Source organism: Tinamus guttatus, unplaced genomic scaffold (assembly GCF_059628265.1).
Source record: "Tinamus guttatus ecotype Peru unplaced genomic scaffold, ASM5962826v1 Tinamus_guttatus_pri_ptg000039l, whole genome shotgun sequence".
Taxonomy (NCBI): Eukaryota; Metazoa; Chordata; class Aves; order Tinamiformes; family Tinamidae; genus Tinamus; species Tinamus guttatus.
This window is the reverse complement of record NW_028288573.1, coordinates 917,797-941,877: the sequence shown is the minus strand read 5'-3', so window position 1 is coordinate 941,877 and position 24,081 is coordinate 917,797. Positions and strand designations below refer to the sequence as shown.

The 24,081-nt window shown below is 48.8% G+C and overlaps 1 protein-coding gene across 1 annotated transcript in view; it reads left to right on the top strand.

The window, feature by feature from the left end:
* The first annotated feature begins 4,001 nt into the window (after nt 1–4,001).
* The window catches only part of ABTB3 (ankyrin repeat and BTB domain containing 3), a 164,737-nt gene continuing 144,657 nt past the window's right edge, over nt 4,002–24,081 (top strand). The window contains exon 1 of the mRNA XM_088535272.1: nt 4,002–5,007. Within this exon, the coding sequence (XP_088391398.1) occupies nt 4,080–5,007 (928 nt within the window). The 5' untranslated portion in view covers nt 4,002–4,079. The remainder of the gene's footprint in view (nt 5,008–24,081) is intronic.

The following is a 24,081-nucleotide window of genomic DNA, read 5'->3' as shown; positions in this document are numbered from 1 at the left end:
AAAAACTACTGTAGGATCTGTTGGGTGAGAGCAGCAAGCGCGGCCGCGCTGAGCGCGAAGGCCTCCAAACCGAGAGGGTCATCGTGCCCCAGCCGCGCACGGGAGCTGCTACCACCCATGGGGCCCGGCCCTGTCCGCGTGGCGCAGGATCTCGTCCCTTCCCGCTGCCACCCGCAGAGCCCGGAGCGACCCAGCGGGCGGGCGCCCCTCGTCTCCGCTCCCGCTCCTGCCACCCGCAGAGCCCGGAGCGACCCAGCGGGCGGGCGCCCCTCGTCTCCGCTCCTGCTCCTGTCACCCGCAGAGGCCTGAGCGACCCAGCGGGCGGGCGCCCCTCGTTTCCGCTCCCGCTCCTGTCACCCGCAGAGGCCTGAGCAACCCAGCGGGCGGGCGCCCCTCGTCTCCGCTCCCGCTCCTGTCACCCGCAGAGGCCTGAGCGACCCAGCGGGCGGGTGCCCCTCGTCTCTGCTCCCGCTCCTGTCCAGGCACCAGGAAGCACCTCGTGGAGCGGCTGGCGGGCAGCGTTCCTGGCGGGACGATGCTCCCTGCAGGGCTGGCGCCCTTGCGCGGCCTCCATGGGCACCTCGGCAGCCCCCAAGGCTCCTCTGGCAGGGACCTGTGCTTCACACCTGCTTTGCAGGAGCTGAATTACAGCCTTGCCTGGCAGACGGGCCCTCCCTGATTAGGGTCATTAGCACCGTGACTTCCCCAGCAACATAGGCGAGGCCCTCAGAAGCTTTCTCTTTCCTGTGCTTACCTGGTGAGATAACACAGCCAGTTAAAGCAAATGCTGCTTCCGAGCTGTTAGTCATCCTTGTCCCTAGTGGCCTGACCCTACCTACCCTCCAAATCACCCTGTTTGCTGACACACTTTTCTTTACAGTTCTCAAAAAGACGCCATTTACGGGCAGTTTGCTGGGTGGGGAAGGGAAGGGAGAAGACTTTATGGCTCCCCTGTGCAATCTTTAACTTGCCATTCACCTGGCTTTGCCCCAAGCGACCATGTAAAGTGTGTTTCCATTTACCTCTTTCAGTGCTTGTGCTGGCACTTGCCATCCTCCAAGGGAGGATACTTAATCAATGCCTGTCTGAATTCCCAGCTCTGCGAGGATAACTGGCGTCCCTGTCTCCAACTACCTGGAAGTCGCTCCTTTTCTTCCCCTTTCCATTGTTCGACATGGAAAGAGACTCTGTTTTCTAACATGTTTCTGATGGCAATAAGCGCTAAGGCCTGCACGGCCTTGGCAAGCGCCGTTCAACCTGGAGCAGGAGCGCTGTGGATAAAAGCTGAGGAGCATCTCCCTACATCACCCTGTGCACGCACTTGTCTCGTTGCAGGGGTACATTTCCCTGCACGCTGTTTGATCCATGTTTTCCCAAGGCACTTTCACGGATCAAGCTGCACTGTCTCAGATCAACCCGCTCTGGTGTCCTTCCCACTCAAACACATGGGACCTCACTGAAGTGTGTGGCTGTCGAGGTACCTGGGCAAGGGAAGGTCCATTGGGTGCCACATCCCGAGCGGTCACGTGGCACTGGTTTGAGCTAACAAACAGCCCTTTCCGGGAAAAGGTACTTGGTCTTGCTGAGGAAATGAGTCACACGTCCTCAGTGGCACTGTCGAAAGCCCAAACCAGCCTGGTGCTGACACGCGTTTCGTGTGTCCGACTGTTGCAATACTTTCCGACCTGGTGGCATGGTTAGGAATCGGCCTGAGAAGCTGCCTCGTGTGACGTAACCTAGATTTCAGTGCGACTCCAAAATCTGCAGTAAGGACCCATATTTTGCTTTCTGAGTTAAAAGGAAAAATACCTCTGTACTTCCAAAGAAAGCTTTTGAAGTGCAAACTGTCTCCGAAGTAGTAATATAAATGTCTGAGTGTGCAAGCAGCCTGGGACAACTGTCCCTTTCTCATTTGTCTTGCTCACCTCAACACCGTGTGAATGTAACCTGTAGCTTAAAATGGAGATTTAAAAGTCAGTATTAACCTTTCTATACCCAATCACTGCAACATAAGCGTCCAGCCCACCCTCTTGGGACACCCAGCGTGCTTCTCCGTGAAGTGCAACAAACCACTTGCTAAAACACTTGCAAAACTTTGAAGTTTCCCTAAGTTTGCCTTGGCTTTCTCCAAGTTTGACTTCAACAGGGACATGTTGTCAGTGCAAACAATTGCGGCACTTTGTGAAAGAGCAGGGTCCGAGTCAGTGGAATTTGTGAGAAAAAAAATAAACAACCCCAAGTGTTCGGTCCTGGTGGTGCCTCCATTCCCCTGCCAAATTAAAATGTGCAGAATGTCACTGAGCAGCCCCAAAGCTGAGCCGCTGCTGCGCTGAAGTGCTGGAGACACCAGAGGGCTCTCGAGCAGGATGCAGAGCTGTTTGGCCACAAAGTCCGGGCGATTTTGCTCTCCAGGCACGCTCTCCTTTCTGATGATTCCAGGCCAAGCCTGCAGCGTGGGCCTAACCTTGTTATTTGCAGCCCGACAGTCACTCCAGGTCAGGCTGCTCCTGCCCTCGGCTCTGCTCTTCAGACCACGGGTTGGATCCGGTGGTGTTTAGGATTTGGGTGACACTCTCCGGTGCGGGGCGTATCTTGTGCAAGGACGGAGGTAATCCTGAGAAACCAGTTTCTGACAGCTCCAGTCGGGAGGCAACCCCCCTGTCCTCGGTGTTTTCAGCAATGTCACAGCTTTTCCCGACCTGTTTGACAAATTAGCCTACCTGTAGCTGTGTTCCTGCCTTTCCTTTAGGAAGTTTATGTTGAAGGAATGCCAGCCTTTGCTCACTTGGATGGGTAAATCTCTTACATTACTCGCCTTGTCTGCTCAAGAATTTTGGCTGACTCTGTCTGCATGATAGGGAAATGGCTTTGCTAGGATTTTACACTTAAAAGGATAGAGTTTTGCTGCTTTTTTTTTACACTTAAAAAGGATATAGCATTTCGTCAAAACCAGGCATGCAAGAATATATTCTTAGTCTTTTGCCTGGGACATTAGCCCCCTAAAGCCTAGCAATGTGAGATTAAAATATATTAGAATATACAAGGGGAATGCATGCTGAGCCTAATGCAAATCTTACTTTTCAAACCCTTCACGATAATCAGGGGGTTAATCTCAAGAATTTCTAGGGGTATTACTGCACTTGCTTCAATTATTTGGAAATTGCTATTGCTGACTTGAATGACGCTTGGCATCATTCCGTAGCAGTTTCTGCTCCATTTCCAAGTGTCTCTCGATACCCCTATTTGGGTGCATGTGTGTGTACATGTGTTGCCTTGGATTTGTTTATAGCAAAATCAGCAGAATTAAAAAAAATCAGCATAATAATAATAATAAAATAGTGAGAGCTGGAACGGGAACCTATTTAATGTGCTGGGGACACGGCGGCAATGGGTTTAGCAGACACCTGCCCGGCACCCTCCCGCTGCTGCTGGTGCTTTCCGCCTCCCGCAAAGCCCCCAGGCGTTTGGCGAGGCCGGCGCGAAATGACCATTTCTTCATTCCGCAGCTGGCGAAGTCGCTCCCTTTGGGGGGCCGCGGGCGCGGAGGGCCCGTGGCGCTTGCGGGGAGGCGGCAGCGCGCTCGCCGTGCGCGGGAGCGGGGGGGACGGCGGCGGACACGGCGGCGCTGCCGCAGCGCGCGGGGCCGCGCGGGGCCGCGCGGGGCCGCCCCGCCGCGCGCTGAGGGGCGCTGCGCCCCGCGCCCCGCCGAGCCGATTTGCATGGCACCGCCTCCATTGGCCGCCGGCCGCGGGGATTTGCATGGCCGCGCCCCCGGCGGCACCTCCCATTGGCCACGGCGCGCGGTGCTTTGCATGGCGCCGCCCCCGCCGCTGGCTGGCCGGTGCTGCGGGTGCCGGGGCGGCGCAGTGCAGGAGCCGGAGCCGGGGCCGCAGCCGGGGCCGCGCTCCGCTCTCCCGCTGCAAGGCAGAGGCGCGGGGCGAAGCAGCGAGCCGGGCGCGTCCCCCCGCCTCCTGCCGCTTCTATTTTGTTTTCTTTTTCTTTTATTTTCTTTCTTTCTTTTTTTTTTTCCTCCGCCTTCCCTTCCCGAGTCCCCTGCGGGTGCAGCATGAAGTGCAGCGATGGCAAGGCGAGGTAAGACGGTCGTGAGGACGCTGGAAGATTTGACGCTGGACTCCGGTTATGGTGGCGCCGCGGACTCGGTGCGCTCCTCCAACTTGTCGCTCTGCTGCTCGGATTCCCAGCCGGCGCACGCCTATGGAGGAAACTGCTGGCCGCAGCTAACCGACTCCATGCACAGTCGGCACAACAGCTTCGACACCGTCAACACCGTCCTCGTGGAAGACTCGGAGGCGCTGGACTGCGCGGGGCAGCAGTGCCCGCGCCTCCTGCCCGACCTCGAGGAGGTGCCCTGGAGCGTGGAGGAGGTGGAGGCGCTGCTGCCGCTGCGGCCGCCGGGCTGCGGCGGGCGGGATGCGGCCGCGCGGCTCTCGACGCTCGTGAGCCGGGCGCTCGTGCGCATCGCGCGGGAGGCGCAGCGGCTCAGCCTGCGCTTCGCCAAGTGCACCAAGCACGAGGTACAGAGCGCCCTGGAGATCGTGCTGGGCTGGACGCTGGCGGCGCGCTGCACGGCCGCCGCGCTCGCCGCGCTCTCGCTCTACAACATGAGCGGCAGCGGCGGCGACCGCTTCAGCCGCGGCAAGTCGGCGCGCTGCGGGCTCGCCTTCTCCGTGGGCAAGTTCTACCGCTGGATGGTGGACAGCCGCGTGGCGCTGCGCATCCACGAGCACGCCGCCATCTACCTCACGGCCGCCACCGAGAGCCTCTTCCGCGACATCCACGCGCGCGTCGTGGCCGGGCCCGCCGCCCCGCCGCCCGGCCGCCCCGCCACCGCCGCCGCCGCCGCCGCCGCGGCCGACAAGGAGAAGGAGGGCGGCGAGGCGCCCCGCTTCACCCTCGAGGCGCTGGAGCACACGGTCAGCAACGACCCCGAGCTCTGGGGCTTGCTGCAGCCCTACCAGCACCTCATCTGCGGCAAGAACGCCAGCGGTGAGTGCGGCGCGACGGCGCGGGACGCGGGGCCGCCACCTGCCGCGCGTGCCTGCTGCTGCTTCGTGTCATTTCATTTCATTTCATTTCATTTCATTTCATTTCATTTCATTTCATTTCATTTCATTTCATTTTTGTTTCGAGCCTCCTCCCCTCGCCGCCGCCCCGTCGAGGCCGGACGGTGCCGGTGCCCGGGCATCCCTGCGGGGCCGCTGGTAGGGACAGGCGGCGAGCCGGGGGGTTGACAGCGTCCTGTTTTTTGATTTTCTGTTTTCTTAGGGGCTTCCCACTGGGGTTTGGGCGCGGGCTGGGTGACAGGCTTCGCTCAGAGCTCCAGTTTTCCACAGGAAATGGCAGGAGCGCAGCTGGGCGCTCGCGAGCGAGACCAAACTTTGTTGCGTACGCAGTGGTTTGGGCAGCGGTTGCGTGTTGGCGCTGAAATGCAGTCTTTCTGGACAGATTTCGTGCATGTTGCTGCTTGTTTACCCAGAGCTTGACACAGATGCAACATGGTGATGCACCAACTTCCTCGTTTTCTTTTTTTCTTTTCTTCTTCAGGCGGCGTCCAGTATTTTTAATGAGTTTTCAGTGAATAGCGCAGGATTCCAAAGTTGATGTTTCTTCCTTATTTCAGCTCCCTCTGCTTGTCAGAGGAGGGAAAAAATGGAACAAGCCGGGAACGCGTCTCGGGGACAGTGCAGCTGAAATCGGGTGTTTCTCGGCGTCATGCACAAGCGCATATACACACTGGTGCTGGAGCTTCAGTACGACATACCTGTCAGGCTGAGATGCAAATATTGAGAAAAAAGAAAAGGGGAACTGGGAAAACCGGGATAACTGGAAGCTCAGATCAGGTCTGCAAATTAGCTCTGTTAAGTTGTTGCAGCCACAGACAGTGAATTAGGACCATTAACCTTTTGTTTCAAGACACCTTCTTTGGCATAAGGGGTCCAAAAGGAGGGCACCAGGCAGAAGCAAAAAGTAGGGGCAAATCCCGCACCCCCCACCTTGGTGCTAATCCCTGTGGCTCCGTCACAGTCCTGCAGCGGTTTCACCCCAGCTGAGCCTGTCCTCCCCAGAGGCTTGGCTGCCTCTCACCCACAAACATTTGAGGCGACATGTGTGGGTGTCCTGTATGGCAGGATCCCTGGGATTCATCCCGGTGCGGTCCGCATGCGGGCACACCATCATTCCCTGGAGTGACAGCGGTGTTTTTCCGCCCGTCCCGGTGCTGTGCCGGTAGGCGCTGCGTCTGTGCATTGCAGCGCTGTCTGCTCGCATCCCCACTGAGCCTTTCATTTTGCTTTGCGGATTTGTAAATCCCACTCTATCAGCCTGGTGCATTTAAATGAACTTCAGTTCTGACCCGTGTTGAGCTCCATTCCAGGCAGATGATCTGGGGTTTTCGTCTCCATTTTGTTCCCTTTTGCCAGCCTTACCTGGCACAAATCTGCGTGGTGGCTCTGTCTGGACTCCAGCAAATGACATTTTCCTAACATGTTAGAACCAGACCATAGCGATTTGTCCATTTTGTTTTGTCTCTCTCCCAGCATGTTATATTTTCCACGCAAAATACTGTAACGTTATTTTCTTTTTTACCATCTTGCAATACGTAGTCTGACATCCTGCTGTATATATGTTTGGAGCTGCAGGTGCAAACAAAACAGTCAGTCTTTCCTGTAATAAAAGCCACTTTTTATTACTCTTTATGTCTATTTAGATTTATCCTGAGGGTGCATTGCCTACTGTTAAGTAGTTTAGCAGCAGTTTAAATAGACATTGCGAGCTATTAAATCAGGCTGTTCCTTCACCACTGAGATATCTATCTGTTTATACAGTCTTCATCGTTTTGATGTCCGAGTGTTGCACAGTCGGTTGTGAATGTTTCCTTCACAGGCACTTAAAAGGTGGGAAGTCTGATTGTTTGAGAGATTATTTGACCGGGTTAGAACTACTTGGGAAATCTGTGGTATGCTGTTCAAAGCACTGGCAGCTACATTCCTATGGAACAAGTTGATCATTCCTCTGGAGTCACTACTGCACTATAGTGATAAAGTAGTTGAATATATAACAGGCTTCTCCTTACATCTCCTTACAGTCCTTGTCTCTCCTATAGACCTCCAGGCAACTTTCTCTGTGAAATGGAGGGGAATGGCACAACAGAAGTAGGTAGCGGCATCAGGAACATGTCACTGCAGTGCGCGAGCAGCTCCTGGGATCTCGGCTGAGTTTATCCCAGTTACTACGTAGTAAAAATAGACCTCAGAAGCACTCAGGGGTAGTACTTTTTTTTTTTTCTCCCTGTGCAACCAGGATTTTAATGTCATGGTTGAGCGAAAATTAAAAACTTTACGTTCGGGATTTCATTGACGCTCAGATGTTTCAATTATGAGCTCCACGTGAGCAGTGCAGTACTCATTTTACATTTCATAACATTCACATGGAGTGTTGTTTCCCTTGAAATATCGGGACCGAATATTGTATACTTGATAAAAGGCAGTAAAAACTCGCACCTCTGAGGTTTAAGCTATATTATTTTTGTTTACTTATTGCTCACCAAAACCCTGCTTTTAGGCCAGATCAACAAACTTCTTCAAGATGACTGAAAAGGCTGCCCCAGGTCTTGCATTCAGCATGAGTAGCAGGAATAAGCCTGTATATTTCATTTGCATGGGGCATGCTCAGACAACAGGTCAAAGTAGCTTGAAACACTTTATTATGAAAGTCCTTCTTAACAAAATGGAGGAGAGGATTTAGACCACATCTTGACCTGTATAAAGTGCTTAGAAAATAGACTCTCATCCTGGAGGTCTCTTATCTTTGTTGGTGGGACTCATATGTAAATATTTCTGTACATAAAGGTCCAACTTTGGAGCTTTGCTCCAAGGCAGTAGCCTGGATGGGCAGTACATGCTGGACGTGATGGATCCATGGTGGTATGATGGACCTATGAGATGGATGTGGTGGCAGATTCACTCTGCCCTCCCCAGCCGCACGCTAGCGGGACAGACCTTGGAGCTGATTTTTGTAGAGCAGCCAGCATGCATAACCAGGCCTTGTCTGTTTGTGTACATCTCCTAAAAACAGTTATTTGGAACCCGACTGTATCCATGTGGTTTCTTCCTATTCTTAATATTATTTAGAGAGAAAGACACAACAACTAGGAAGAAACCCAGGATTAGGTCAGGCTTGGCTAACACGTGTCAACTAACCTCAGTTTAACCTCAGCCTTTTCTAACCCAAGCTCACTCAAGGGACTCAAAGCAAACGAGAGATGCCAGTGTATTAGCACGGCTTAACCAAGTCAGTTCCTTCTTTTAAATACTTCTTAATTTATATACACACCCACCCCCCATATATGTGTACATGCAGGATATATACAGAGGCCATTCTCTTTATTTGGTGGCAAACATACTGCATCTGTTTGTTGTAATTTCTGTCCTTTCTGTCGCAGCTGAAGCGAGTGCTATTCGCTTCAGAGATACTATTATGGCTTTAGGGGCATTGAAAAATGTATGACAGCGGAGCTGTCGTCTAAGATGATAGGGCAATGTTTGGGGCCAAGTGGAAATTCAAGCCTCTTTTCTTGGGCTTCTTAACTATAGTTTTAAGATCATCCTTTACTTCCCTATTATATTTCAATCTTTTTTTGCTGGGAAAAAAAGAACTGGAATGGAGTTTGAATTCTCTTCTAAGCTCCTGCATATTATACTTAAGGGTTTTTGCTGTTGTGCTTTCCCCATGTGCTGCTTTGCGCTTGAGTTCCTTGCCCAGAGGTTGGCATTAGTAGCGATGTGACAAATGATCCGTGTTTTTCCTCGATTCTCTTAATTGACAGCCTCCGCTACGAGATCCCATGTGAAGAAGTTGAGAAAAGGAAGTCGCGTAGGTCGGTCGGGGGCTCCAGGGAGTAGCAGCAGAGCAAATCCTCCGTGGCCGGTGGCAGGTTTGCCGTGATGGCAACCTGCAGGGAACAAGGGCTGCGTGGGAGGCTGCTGGTTGACTAAGGTTTGGTTCCCGATGGATATTTCTAGTGGTATAATTTGTTTCAGTTACGAGTGTAACTTACAAACTCCCAGAAATAGTTATTACCAGAAACACCCTAGTGCTAAGGCATAAAGACGATGTATACCAGTATAATTATTCCCTTTATCATGTTGGAGAGATTAATAGCAGTTACATATATATCTTAATAGCAGTTACAGCACTGACCATGCTAGGGAGTTTTAGGGCTGTGACTGTACTGCTTCACTTCTGATGTAAGCAGGACTTTGGAATTACCAATGACATATATGACTCCACATACTGAAAGCACACAGAAGGAATAACAAGGTAATTTTAGCAGCAGATTGTTTTCGTGGATTTGTTTTGTTTTGTTTTACTGTGTGATAGCACGCTCCATCTAGTCCTCCAACCCTGTTTGTGAGCAGGGGACACAAAACGCAGGCTAGCCTCATGGACTGCTTAGCACCTTTCCCTCATCCGAGGGTAAATGTTACCTCTGGCAACCATTTTGAAGTCGCTCTGAAAAAGGCACATTTTCCACTTTGTTGGTTTTCTCCTCGGGACAGACAGTGTTCTCTTCTGTGATAGCCTGTCGAACCAAGCTGTCACTTGTCAGCCTGAAACCTCCCACGTTGTCCAGAGTAAATAAACCAACGTCCCAGGCTCAAGCCTGAGCCGGTTCACCCCGGCTCTGGGAAGGCACTCGCTGCTTGTAGGCCAGCGGCGCTTTGTGATCTTCCCCGTCGTACTCCCAATGAACATGCGCAAGGAGAAGGCGGATGTGTGCAAGGAAAGCGGTACTTGGATGGATGTTTATAAGCAGAAAGTGATGTACAGTTACGTTGTGCCAGAGGAGAAGAGAGTTGTTCCTGAGGCATGTGGGCACCAAGGATTAAATCCTGTGCTCGGAGGAAATCCTGTGCTCGGAGGAGGCTCGTGTAGCCAACGCGCAGAGCTTGGGGGCTCTCTTGGGGTTCACTACATGGAATTAGGTGCCTTCCCCTGCCAACAGCTCAGTACTGGGCTGGTACAAGGAGGACAAGCAAGCAAGGGATAGATGAGCCAGTGCTTATCACCAGGACTTGCTTCCTCGCCGCTGGGACTGGGAACAGGCAGCGCTGCCAACAGGTCGCTTCCCCAAGCAGGATGTCTGTCCGTAGGGCCCGAGAGCGTTGCTTCGGGCAAGCGAAACTGCTCCATTACCTCCTTCAACCTACGCGTTAGCTTTAGCTCTCCAGCAGCGAAAGAGGCGGCTGCTTGGGGCCGTGGGTTGGTTTCTGAATGTTATCTCCTCACCCATCTCCCACATGATCCCGGCGGCTTGCGTCAGGGCCTGCTCCGCTCCCAGGCTCCTCCCGGTTTCAACGCCTTGCTGCTGCCTCCTTGCCCGTGTCTCCCAGGCTCTCGTCCTGGCGCCGGGCCCGTCCCACCGGGCTCTCTGTCCCAGCGCTTCCCCCACGGAGCTGTCGAGAGGGTCTCTGTATCTGTCCTGTGCGTTTCCGCAGGGCTTACGGGACGAGCGGGAGGAATTTCCATCGGTGGAGGGCCCAGCATGGCCATGCTTGTCCACTAATGTGTAAGCTCTGCATTAGCCCAAAAGGCAACATAGCAATCCACATGCTGTGGGCTGGCAGGAGAGAGAACCCGGTGGTCACTTGCTCGTTATACTTTCCATAAATGTCAATCTCATTTCTTAATAAAGAATATAGAGGAAAGAAGGCTATTGGTGAAGTAAAATGAATCAATGGGAAGGAAGGTGTAGTCTCGCTTTGAAAAGCAGGAGCAAAGAATGTATTTTTGGGAGCAGCTCAAGAACAAGGAGCCACACTCGTTTATCGGATTAGCAGAGTAGATAGGTTGCAGGCACTCAGGCTGATACCTTGCTGAGGCTTCTGAGACCTGTTTTGCTTATTTTAATTATTTTAATATAACATATTTCACTGAACTGATACTTTCAAACCATCACACTCCCTTGCCATGGCAGTTAGGGGGTTTGGAGGAAGTTATGTAGCCCGGTTCTGGTTGGTTTCTGCTGGTATATCTAGAGAGCTTCTTAACTTCAGAAAAAATAAGACAAAGCCAAGATGATGCTGGGGCGAATGCCCTCAAAGACATGGAACTCCTGCTGGGTTAATGCCGCCTTCTTCATTTCTCCTGCCTTTCTCATCTGAAGTCAGAATTCAGCTTTAACAAATAGGAGATGTGGCCCCTCTTTTAGGTATCTGGTAGTGCCCCTCAGTGTTACTTTCTTGTCTGTGTATTATTCTCTTTCTTGATTCCTACGTGGAGTTCATAGGAAGCAGCCCCCATTCTTTGCTGTAATAGTTCCTGGCAACAATCCAGGAAAATTTTAGTTCTTTGCAACTCCCAGTGAATACACGTGCCAGCTCAGGAGCTGAAAAAGGTGCTTTGGATCTTTATGTTCTTGAGGGGGAATCTTTATGGTCTCTTTCCAAGATTTTCTTGGCCCTTTACCAATTAGGAAAAAAAATGGTCTTGACAGTTGATTGAAAGTTAAATGATACCACCTTGTTAGGAAGGAAGAGGAAGCAAATGCGTGGAGTGAAGGTGAGAAAATTACCCAGCTGGTACAAATAGGCTTCTGGGAAGCTGATCTGGTCCCTGTCTAGTTGAAGTGGCAGGTGAAGGAGAAGACTTGTGAGGCCTAGTTGCTTTCAGGCCATCCAGAAGCACCATTTTAAACACTACCAAGCATAGACCACTGACTTGCTAAAAGTGCTTTGGCTTGTCTTGGTACCACTGGTGCAAACCTGCTCGGTGGAGCACTGCAGCCTGTAACTGACCCAGGTAACAGATCCGTTTGCTGGGATTTCTGTAACAGCTCAGGCCTGAGTTCTGCCTACGTTTGCACTTGGGGCGGTCATGAGCATTTCTAGTGAATCAGGTGGGGACAAACATAACCTTTACCCTTGGAGCCGTGGAAAGTGAAAGCATGAGGCAGGATGCTTGCTCAGAGATGGGAGTATGCTGAGGTGTCACAGCCCGGCCAGGATGGGCAGGGGGGGAATCCCTTGGGTCAGCAACTTCGCAGACCCATTGCAGTGAACCTCGCTCGGGTAAGCGTCATGCCCCTGCCAAGGATTCGGGGTAGGCTTGGAAGCAAGTGGACCAGACGGTTGTGGAGGAGCCTCGTACAGTGACAAGATTTCTGTACTTGAGTGCTGAGGGGTAGCGCCGGGCCTGCAATAATCTGAGGTTTTCAAAATTAATAAAAATGTGACACTTTTAAATTGCACTGCTGTGAAGTGTTGTTCCCGTGGCAGTGGGGTTGCAGCAGAGGTACGGTGCATGTGTTTGAAATTGCAAGGCAGTCAAATAACTGGAGGAGGGAAATAACTTCCTTTGCATCCTGCAGTGTTTTGAAGTTTCACATTGCCCTCACTGAGGAGAAGACTGGGTCAGAGAGAGACCCGCTTTGGATGAGCAGTACTGGCCAAATGTCACGGGAGCCAGAGCTCCTAGTCCTGTGGCGAGAGGTGTTTCGGAGGTCAGGCTCGTTTTGGATGCTCTCTGACATGCTTCCTGAGGAGGAAACTGAGGAGATTTTGCAGGAACAGGATTTTTTTGCATGCCACCAGGTTGCTGAAATTAATTTCACTGAATCATTGGTCGCAAGCCTGCACGCGTGGATTATTTTTCACCAAGTTGCAGTGTGAACAGAAATGCCAGAGGTTGGATTCAGGTGCCTGGGATGCTGTAACTTCATTTGATATGTATAAAATAACTGTCACAAAAATGCATACCTTAAAAATGCATCCTTGTGCTCTTGGTGCTATTTCAGTTCTCCCATGTGCATTTTGTGTGGAGCGATGTATGATACCACATGTGCCAAATATACTGACAAATCAAATCCTACAGGCCTCACCTGGACCAAATTCCCCTATCAGATACTCGGCCTATCAGATACTAGGACAAGCGAGGGCATTTGATTAAAAAAAAAAAAAAGAGAGAAACTGTGTTGAGTCAAAATTGCAGGCCCAGACTTAGCTAAAAATAAATGTTGTCAAAACTTAAGATTAGTAACAGTGTCTCTCTGTAGATATTTATTTTTCATTTGAAAGGGAACTGTGTTTTTTTCCCATTGTTTTACAGATTCATTAAGCATAAAAACTGCAAAGTGAAATCTGCTCGGCGTGGACTGTAACCATCACGGTTACTAACTAGCCTATTTATGCTGTCCCATATAAGAAAAGTCCTAAAAATAGTCCAGCAGCATATGTTTTCAAAAGTAAATTGGATTTTAAAAATAAGAACTTAGATTTAATTATCTAGCTCTCAGTAAGGAGATAGCCTCAAAATAGGCAATTACCTTAATACAAAAAAAAACAAAATGCCCCTCTCTGCTCCCTGTTTTGCTGTTGTGTATTATTATTATTATTATTATTATTATACCTTTATGCTCACAGAAAACTGCTTTGTATGTCAAGTGGCTCTTCTCACGAACAGAGTAGATGCAGTAGCAGAAGCTAGTGATGTACATAGTACTTCTACTGAAAAAATCCTGTCTTTTGCATGGAATGTGCATGATGTTTTGCCTTCCATCTTAAAGAGCATGGTTTGTGGGCTACAGTTAGGATAAGGAGGAGATAGGCCAAATATTTTACACCTTTAAATTTGGGAACAATGAGGTATCTGCTACCTAAAACAAAGATGTCTAAACTTCTCTAGCATTTTTTTTGCACTCAAAAGCTGGGAGGCAACCTAGGAAAGTCAATGGTGCTGTCTGATATATACCAGGTATTAAAGACACTATAGTGGTTGAATGCTTCTAAAGCAGGATAAATAAGACAGAGAAAAAGTACCCTGGCCAAATCTTGTTTTCCCCTTGAGCATACAGATAGCCTTTTCCTTGGGAGGAAAGGCCATCACCTCTCTTCAGCTTGAGTGTGTGTGGGTGGACTCAGTAGGAGCCCTGTGGTGATGGGAAGGATCAAGCCCATCACGATGGGAATCCTGATGTCTCTGCCTCCTGACCAGAGATACAATGGAGCAAACTGATGCCCAACTGATGCAAACTGACTCAGAGATGAGCTGACTGAGCGCTCAGCTTTCAATAGACTTAGTAGTTGGGTGGGAAAACATCACTGTAAGATTCTATAGTCACCTTTAATTACAGGTTGTGTCTATGTGATACCTTAGCTGTTGAGTCATGAACGGTCTTCTAAGATTTTGAGTTGGCCCTGGATGCTTGGGTGTTGGCTGTTAGCGTAGATGATAACTTTTCTTTCATTTATAGCTATTCATTGAGAGGTGCAGTGATTGCAAGCCCTTCCTCTGCAAAGCACCCTGCCATTGTCACCTTGAGATGAGATGACTCTAATTTGCTCAACCTAGGGCTACACTTCGGGACTGTTTGGGAATTTAATTGGAATGCTGCTGCCTGCTTATAGCTACTTGGCATGCACACAGTGTTTCACACACCAAACTGAGCTGGTCGCAGGGCTGGCTGCTGAGCAGAGTGGGACCAGTACCCTCAAGGGGAGCTCCAAGGCCCACGGGCAGCTTGGGTAACACGTTATGTGGTTGTAACCACCTTGGCCAGACGTGCCCTGGTTGGACAAGATGGTGCTGTTGGCAGTCTGGGGTCTCTGGTGGTTTTTAGGCTGGGGATTCGTGACTCCCCTTGGTTTAGAAGGGTCTGGATTGGGGAGGGTGCTGGGAAGTCCTGCATTTTTGCAGTAAAGGACAACATTTTAGGCGAAAGGAGTAGAGGAAATGAGGGCATAATTGTTAACTACTGCAGTCGATGGTGATCTGAGGTGCCATCAGGTGGAGGGGCTCGTTGCTTCCCCTGGAAGGTGCAGCAGAGCTGTTGGCTTTTCAGTGCAGCACTGAAATGGTCGCTGTAGATATCTAAATACACACACCAGTATTGGTTGTGGCGTAAGAAAAATGCATGCAATTCAGCACCTGCATAACACATCCTCTGAGCCTAGAGTAATTAGTTCAGTTTTAGTAGCCTCATTTCCAGGAGGAAAAGAAAAACAGAGCAAACAGCAGAAAGGATAATGAAAGTCTGGGGCCCCGAGGGGAGTATTTGGGTATAATAGTCAACCAGAGGGGATTATTTGGTCCAGAAAGAAGACACCCAGGAGAAGCTGTGATTGAACCAGACCGGATGGCAAAGAAGAAACCGATCAGCTGCTGTGATTTTTTTTTTTTTTTTTTGTGGAGATGCAGAATGTGCAATCATTAAGTGAAATGGAAAAACGGAAAGAGTGTAAATTTACAATAGCCATAAAGAACCCTCTCCTTTCTGCAGTATCGTGGTGATTTGTGGAGCAGCGTACTGCAGGAAGCAAGCGGGAATTACGCGTGAGAAGGAGAATGTGTCTAAGTATTAATACTTGCTCGTAGTGCAGAGGAAGTACTATTTCACGTTTTAGCACAAGCTTATCTTCCAGAACCTTCCTCACCGTTGCACAACATGTGGTGGGCTTGCTTGGCCTTCCTCTGAGGCTGTGTAATCCTTCCCTGCTGACTAGTTGTTCTGCAAACACTCTTTCCTGGAACAGTGTTTGCAAGAAAAAAAACTTTATTAGTATCACTATTCCTACTTTGGTCAGTGAGTAAGAGCCGCATGATTGAACCATTGACTGTCCTGAGCTCTGTGGTTGTGGTACCTTCTGTAGGTTTTGTTCCACGGTTCTGGCACCGGCAAACCTTCCTTCCCTGAGCTCCCTTCCTTCCCTGGGCTTTTTTGGTGTTGGGGTGTCTGTTGGAGACCCTTTAGACCCTTTAGATACAGTTCAGATACAATGCCTTTTTACTTAGTATCAAAGATGTCTAGTATTTACTGAAATAACTTGGCAATTTACTCCATTCTGGCTTAATCTCCCTAGAATGTCTTTTTTTTTTTAATAGTCTGGCCAGATGATATAAAAATATTCACTGTAGAAGTGGCTGTAATTTTGAGTTATACCAAGTATAAACCAGAGCATTTACATTTGATTAAGGACAGGTGTTTGACTTGCGCAGCTGTCCTTATGTTACTGGAATTTTTGACCTACTGGAAAGAAAAAAAGATTCCATCTGGCATTGATACTATAACTTAGTGAACTTAATGTTCAGTATGGAGCAGAATGTGAAGTGCTGCTTCGTTACAGTGGATTGTTGCATCAATGTAGCAATGTAATGGCTTGGAGGGAAAATAATGGCTTCTAATGGTGGCACTAGTGTGTTTGCTCATACTGTAGCACAATTGTAGTTTTCTTGGAATTAAGGGCTATGAACAATTGTATCTCAGGGAATGTGGATGTGGGGCTGTGGGGCTTGCCCTGCTCACCGTGAGGACTCTTGATAGCCCTGCCCTATTCCCTTCGGACAGCGTGCGGAAAAAATAAGCGTGGCTCATTAATTGCTGAGAGGGCTTTGGAGGGGGTCTGGAGGGGGTTTCATGGTGCTGCGGGTGATATTCTGTTTTCTGCCCCCTGCTTTTGCTGATAGCCGCGGCAGCCGCGTGTGGAGGGAGAGCTGCCCGAGCGGGACCGCGGGCCTCACGAGCTCCGTCTGAGCGCCGCGCTGGCGTGACAGTGAGTAACGCGGCCGAGGTCTCGCTGGAGACCTGTCACCGCCTGGCAGCTGTGAGCGTGTCTGCGAGGCTGGTGGTGCCTCTGCGCTTTCCGTCCTCATCGCGCGTGCAGGCGCGTGGTGTCACCGGCCGTCCCTCGCAGAGCAGCGCGCGGCCGGGGCTGGCTCACGTCTGCCCCTGAGCTGGGAGGTCCCTGGGGTGCTGGAAGGGCTGGGCAGGCAAACGTGACTGTGTGAATCTCGCTCTCCTAGAAGCCGGGCAAGAAATGCAGCTTCTCATTTTCCGAGGCTTTTGAAAGATGGTCTTTATACATTCATATTTCCTGTAAAGTCATTTAACAGTCTTGCTCATGTCTGTGTATGTCACGTACAAAAGATAGAGACCTGCAGGAACTGCGGCGCGGGCTCAATACATAGGGGTTTAAGAGCACCCCTAGAGATCCTGATGTCTTTGGCAGGCAGAGCTCTCGCTGATTCTGTATCACTGTGCTCTAAGATGTGTCCTCCTTTCATTATTATATATCATCCATGGTGGGGATATGGAATAGGAGGGAATACATTTCTTAAAGCACTTTGTAATGCACCTTTGCCCCCGCTTTGAAACCTAATAGTGAGTTTCTGAAGAGAATTTAGCGACAGTTGTCTACCAGGCAAGGAGTTCTTTCCTATTAGGGAATGAAAGAATTGTACAGTTTTATCTTTTAATTTGTTTTAAAAGAGCCGAAACGTTGCACTGAGTCACTTCATAACCACACGCTTTCAAATCTGTATTTATCTGATCTTTTGTTGCCATAATGGATAATTGGTTTACACAAACCTGAACGTTTTCTAGTAGCTGGTTACTTTTTTTCCCATGTTTGCAGCAGCTTTGTTTTAGGAGGCTGTGCTGGGAGAGGTCACACTTCAGTTCTCAGAAGTGACAGTGCTTTTTAAAGTAGGACACTTCTTTCCCTTTTATTTAGCATAGAGAAGCAGCCCTAGGTGCCTGTGTGATGGGAACTTGGGGCCGGGACTCGCTGGAAGATTGACTGCTTAATTAAATGGCTGAGATTCTTTGGCATTTTGCTAGTGGTGCTTTCTGTTAATAAACATTTACCTCCTTATCTGAAGATACTACACACAGACAGTTAGTGTATCACAGACTACCTGTACTCATAAACCCCAAAGGACGTAGCCAACTAATGATGTTAGTTGACTTTCCTTTATGTGCTTAGGCCGCAAGCTGTGATTCTTTCCTTCCTTCCTTCCTTCCTTCCTTCCTTCCTTCCTTCCTTCCTTCCTTCCTTCCTTCCTTCCTTCCTTCCTTCCTTCCTTCCTTCCTTCCTTCCTTCCTTCCTTCCTTCCTTCCTTCCTTCCTTCCTTCCTTCCTTCCTTCCTTCCTTCCTTCCTTCCTTCCTTCCTTCCTTCCTTCCTTCCTTCCCTTCCTTCCTTCCCTTCCTTCCTTCCCTTCCTTCCTTCCCTTCCTTCCTTCCTTCCTTCCTTCCTTCCTTTTCCTATATGCTTTTGGTGTCAACTTGCCTCCTATTTGTAGAGCTGTGCGATTTATATGAGATATTCCCTGAGATCCATCTCTGCAGTTTCCAGTTAGAGAAACGAGGAAATATTTGCTGATTTCTCCCTTACCTACTCCATATGTTTTTAAGCATGGACCTGCAACTTAAACTCAGCAACTCATAGTGAAATCTGAATTTGGTTTCACGGCCTCAAGTTTTGCTGTGAACCTTGCCTAAATTTTGGGTTCCTAATGATCTGATCAGGACGTGCTGCAACGATCTTCCTCATGCTTATCGTGATTGTGAGGAAAAGCTATTTTGAGTTCCATGTAGGTCACATAACACTATCAGAGAGATCTTCTAGGGGTTTAAGAATGGAAAAGTTCCATCAAAGTCACTGCAGTTGTGTTTAAAAAAAAAAAAAAAAACAACAACAACAAAAAAAACAAAGCAAATGAGTTTATGACCTAGTTTCTTCTCGAATTATTGAGAGCTGACCTAGAAGATTGACATACATCTTTCTGTTAATCGGTGTTTTACTGTGTCTTACATTTGAACTTTCATATAGTTCTTCACCCCTTGGCCAGTTTTCAGTGACATTGTTCTTTACATTTCAAGTGCCACTCTTGATGGAAGCTGTCCTTTTGAATACATACACTCGAGCTACCACAAAACGAATGACTGACGTAAGATATTAGTGCCTGTTATGCCAAGGTTTTCTCATGTCACTCGCTTGTGAAGACAGTCTGAGGGGGGCTACCCAGATGTAGCAAATCTGCCGCTCTCACTCGGAGCCCAGCAGCCTGTTGCCATCCACCTCCCCTGGGTGAAGAGATTGGGTAGTCATTTCAGGTAGTCCTGCTGCCTCAGGGTGCTCTATGGACTTCCAGCTGGTTGAGTGGTTGCTTCTGCTTCACGTGGGTAAGTGTGGGGTTGGGGAGAGCCACCTCCCTTGAGTGTGTGCACATATTCTAGTCTTGGGACTTCAGGGCATGCGGTTGCCTCACTGTTGGTACAAGCGGGCACCTCCAGGAAGGTGGAGCTGTGGCTAGTTAGAGCAGTAGTAAACTCAAGGACTACATTTTAGTGTAGCACCTAGCTCGTCAGCTTTGGGATATCTTTTGCTCGACAGGAACTCTTGGGCAATTGGAAAGGACTGGGAATCCCAGGTTTGCTGTACCTGGCACAGCTGTGCCTCAGACTGGAGTTAAAAGGGATGTAGATGAGGGGTGACTTATAAGACTTCTACTTTCACTTTGTCTTCTCATGTGGAAATGCCACGTATCTTGGCATCCCCTTGGGCTGGCATGGCCTAGCCTTCTGCTCAGTGACTCACAGTGACTCCAACCATAGGTTTAATGCCAGGTGGAAACCATACAAAATCTCCCTATAGCTGAGGTATTTTGATCCCTTTTTCTTAGTCGTGAGTCTTATTTTCTGTTGTTGTCAGAAGGACGCCTGACTTTAAAGCTGTCCTGGAGAATGATCTTGAAAATCTAGTAGAAAGCGAAATCTTAAGTTTTTGGGCTTCTTGATCTTCCTTCCTGCTCCTTTCAGTCCTGTGCAATGTGTAGACAGACACTTTTGAAGCCTAGTTGTTTTGAAAGAGCCTGAGCCAAAGCCGAGGGTCTCTTGCAGCCTTCCAGTCAGAGGTGACCCTCACCTCCCGTGCTGCCTCCCCCTATGGTTCAGTAGTTGTGGAGGGCTGCAGTGATCCCTGCAGCCGTCTTGGGCCGAAAGGAAGTGAACTCTGGATTCCTTCCAAGACCACAGCCGGATGTTCACACGGTAGTGATCAAATTCAGGCATTCTGCACCTTTTTATGGCAGCAGAGGGAACCAGAAGGCTTAGCTAGAACTATTGGCTCCTCTAGAAAAGGAAGGGAGGACTTACATAGTTCTGTTGGCTTTAAAATAATAATACTAATAAAAAGAAACCCACATTTTTTCACTCATGTGAGGCAAGCATCTGAACTTTATGGGAATTTGGGTGAGATTCATACAGCATCTGCCCTCCTGCATCTACCTGAGTTATTGCTACAGAGGAAGTAAGGCTTAAGGAAACCCGTGCGAGTAGCAGTTCCCGAGCTGTGGGAGCACAGGGCATTGCCTGTCCCTATGCACGTTCACGGGGTCCCTAACAATATCTGGGAACATTGCAACATTTAGACATTTGTCCAGAGGACAAGCATAGACAAAAGGGAAAGCTTTGCTCTCCTTGAGCAAAGCCCCATCTGGATTTCAGGATCAGTGGCTATTCCTGAAGCAGGAGCATCATCATCATCATCAACAACAACAAAAGATTCTTTCCATACAAAAGGTCATTTAAGTTGCAGGAAAGCCTGTGTGTCTGTACATGTGTGCATATGTTTGCATTGCATGGGTCTGAATTTGGCTGAGATTTAAGTATCCACGTTTATGTTTGATTGCTTGCCACGTACTGGGAGGAAGAGCAGCTGGAATTGCACATGTGCATAGAACAGAAAATGTGTCTTGCCAGGGGGCAGTGCAGAAATTAAGAGAATTGATTGACCAACCGAAAGGAATTTCAGTTTTGGTTGTTCAGGAAAGGCACAACAAATATTTTATTGGCCCAGCTCCTGTATCCCCGATCAGAGGATCAGAGTCCCCTATTCCAAGATGAGCAGAGGAAGCAAACATGGCAGATCACGTCATGGCTGGCTGTTGATGTGCTTCTAAGAAATGTATATAGTTGTTTGTTGCACAAGTTGTTAAACTAATAATATTGCACTAGCCACATTTGAAAGCGTAGCTTTATGTGAGCTTCCATGGTCTGCATGGTGTTGACGTGACGTACCTGAGGCGGGCTGCTGCTGCAACGAGTTTTGGGGTGTTCTTGCTTATGGATTGCATAGGAGCAGAATCAGCCAGTAGCAAGGACACGGTGCTCGTCGGCAAGGGATTAGGGTGAATTCAGAATAACTCCCACAGCATCACCAGTAAACTCATTGCTGGGTTGAGTTTTATGAGATGGAAACTCAGAATAGGAAAAGTAAACATCATCGGTCTATGTTGCAATGTCCCTGGAACAGCATAGTTGGAAACGGCAGCATATCCGCTGTGCACCTCCCTCCCAGCCCTTTCCTGAGTGCCTAGAGGGAGGGATGAGCTTTGCAAGGTGCCCAGAAAGGCTGCAACAGATCTGTGTGGTGCTTCAGGACTTTACCAGCTATTGAGGTCGTCTGTCTATTTTTACCAGTGCATATGCTGCACAAAAATAACAGGGGGGGGGGGATTTTAAAAAGAGAGCGGTTTCTAACAGCAAATTGACTTCCCAGGTCAAGAGCCATCTCTTGCTTCAACATTTAAAAATAGTAGAGACAAAAGCAACAGCGACACTATGCTGGGTGAAGATGACATATCAAAGTGCTCTCAGAACTGCATGATGGTGATGGCAGCACTGTCATGTATCTGACTGAAAAATGCAGCTATCTCTCCCAGCACACGTGTGACAGCAGCATCCTTCCTGCTAGTGTTTCTCCAAGACACCCCTGCTGGAACGTGGTCTTTTGCCCACATCTTCATGGCACTGGTTTGTGTAGGTACGTTGTCCTAGACTCTCGGGAAGAGGGCACATCCCAAGATTACTTCTTTAATTCAGATGTGAATTGTGAGGTTTCATTTAAAATAAATAAGCTGCTGGAAGCAGTGGGGCTGATTTGGGCTTTTGGTCTAACACGTAGCATCCAGCTCGGACACTCTTTGGCTATTGCCATGATGTATCTTTTCAATACTTTTCTTAAGCTCTGTGTTTCGTTGCAAAGTCTAACCCCATTCCTGCTTTTCTGAAGTGGAGTTTGCCAGATTTACAGTGTCACATACCACCCATCATGCAGCATGTTCCTAATTATTGCGCATGGGCACAGGCAGCCCCATTCCATGCATTCCCATGCTCCATTTGTTACTAATTAGGAGCCATCCTGCTGCTGGTGGGCTCTGGTGCTCGCAGTGTCTCATCTGTAGGATGGGCATCTGCCGGAAAGTGGTGTTTACTTTGAGGTAGGCCCTAACAGTGATATCCCCCCTGCTATTGCCCCCAAAGTTTGACTTTTGTGGCTTTAAAAATGTGAAATATTCACAGGCGTCAGTATGGAAAATTATGGATAGCGGATCTTGCTGTGATTCATAACCTGATACTAAGGAAACTTGGGAACATCAGGCTGTGCAGTACAGTCCTATCAAGGATTAAAGGGTGATTAGGAAATAGAAAGCCAGTGTGGGACTACATGGTGAATTCTTAAAGGTGACCTGTAAAGCGCCTTTAAAACAGAGTTATCCCTCTAACAGTCTGTTGGCTGTTGCAAACAGAAACAGGAAAGGGAGCATTTAATCACTTTTTTTTTCTTTAAATCTCTGAACTTTTCTGAAATTGCTGCAGCAGCCTGTCCCTGCTGTGCAGCGGTGGCCCAGGATGCTCTGATGTCTCCGGTACCCCGCTGGACTATTGATCTGCCCTATACAGGTTCTGTAGAAGGGTGATTTTGTATTATGAGATGGCACAGTCTCCTACTGCACGTCTTCATATTATTTTAGTTTCTTAGAGATAATATATAATACTATGCATACATATAAAGATATCGTGCCAAACAATTTTTTTTTGGTAGACAGTATTTTTCACCCTTCTTTCTGAGCCTCTGCCCTTTTTCCAGTGAGCAGAGAGTGGAGATAATTGCCTTGGCCATGTGAGTAGGCAAAGCAAGTAGGTGCACTGATATTCTGGTATTTTAATCCCTGAGTTCTTTTTGCTGCTACTGAAAATAGTTTGCCTTTTAAGTGCTGTTGGTTCTGCTTTGGGATGACGTGAAATCTGTCTATAGCGCTTTGCAACTTTTAGTTTTTGCAGTTTGGCTTTTGATGGCTGAGGTGGTTCAGCTTTTCTCCCCTGTGTTCTTCTCTCTCCTGCCCCAGCTGGACTGAAACTTCTGTTGTGTAGGAACAGTGAAAGAGAAATTCTTTCCTAACGAGTGCCACAAAACATAAGCAGGTAAATTGGGTATGCCAAGTGTGGTCTGTGAGTTAATTTAAGCTTTTGGTGTGTTTAGCATCCTACTTGCTTGGGAAGTTAAGGGACAAAGCAAAACAATGTCCTGTTGCCAGTGGTGGAGACAGTGCTTTTGGCTTGTCTTTCACTTAATTTTGTACTTTATAAATAGTTGCCTAACATGTGTCATGCACCAAGTTACTTCAAAACATCTTCACCCCTCATAACCAGACAAGATGTTCAGGAAAATATACAGGGACCTTCTTGAATTACTCTGTGTACTGTCCCTGGAAGATGCTCTCTGATATGAGCCTGAAGTTATTAAAAGCTATATTTCAGAAGACTTTTCCTTCCTCATGGCACTCTGCTTTCAAGCTCTGTGGCCTACAGGAGTCCCTGGTATGGAGCAGAACCCTGGCAAACAGCGAAGACAAAGTCACATCTGGAGGGGAGAGCAAGGCCCCACCATGCCCTCAGGCTGCAGCTTGCTCAATGCTGTGCCCAAAGGTCAGTGCTGATGCTTGTTGCCACCAAAGGAGCAGGATTTGGCACCGTTCGGCTGTGATTCCTTAATAACTCCTGGAAAGGAGCCTCCTCTGTTATATCATTTAGAGTTTTCTCTAGGACTATGGTGATGCCTCGCTTTCTGGATGCTGTACTCAATGCTTGCTTTCCCGGGAGCAGAAAGACCTGCAGGAACTTCGTGGAGAGCGGAGGAGCCATCTAAAAAAAGGCATGGGGAGTAGCACAGCTTGTGATAATCTCTAGTTAAGCCACCTGGCACCAGACTGATCCCCTGAGTTGCTGACATAGCAGCTGGAAGTAGCCTTTCTGCCAGGCTCGAGGCTTCCCAAAGTACTAGACTGTGTCCTGCTGGAAATGGAGCAGTGGAGGTCTTGAGGGCAAAACCAGCCTTGAGCGGACGCTTTGCAAAGGCCAGTTATTAGTCTGCTGATAACTTCTGCTAACATGCACGCATCAAAAATGAGTGGCAGCAAATTTTTCCAGCCTGAACTGGAAAAAT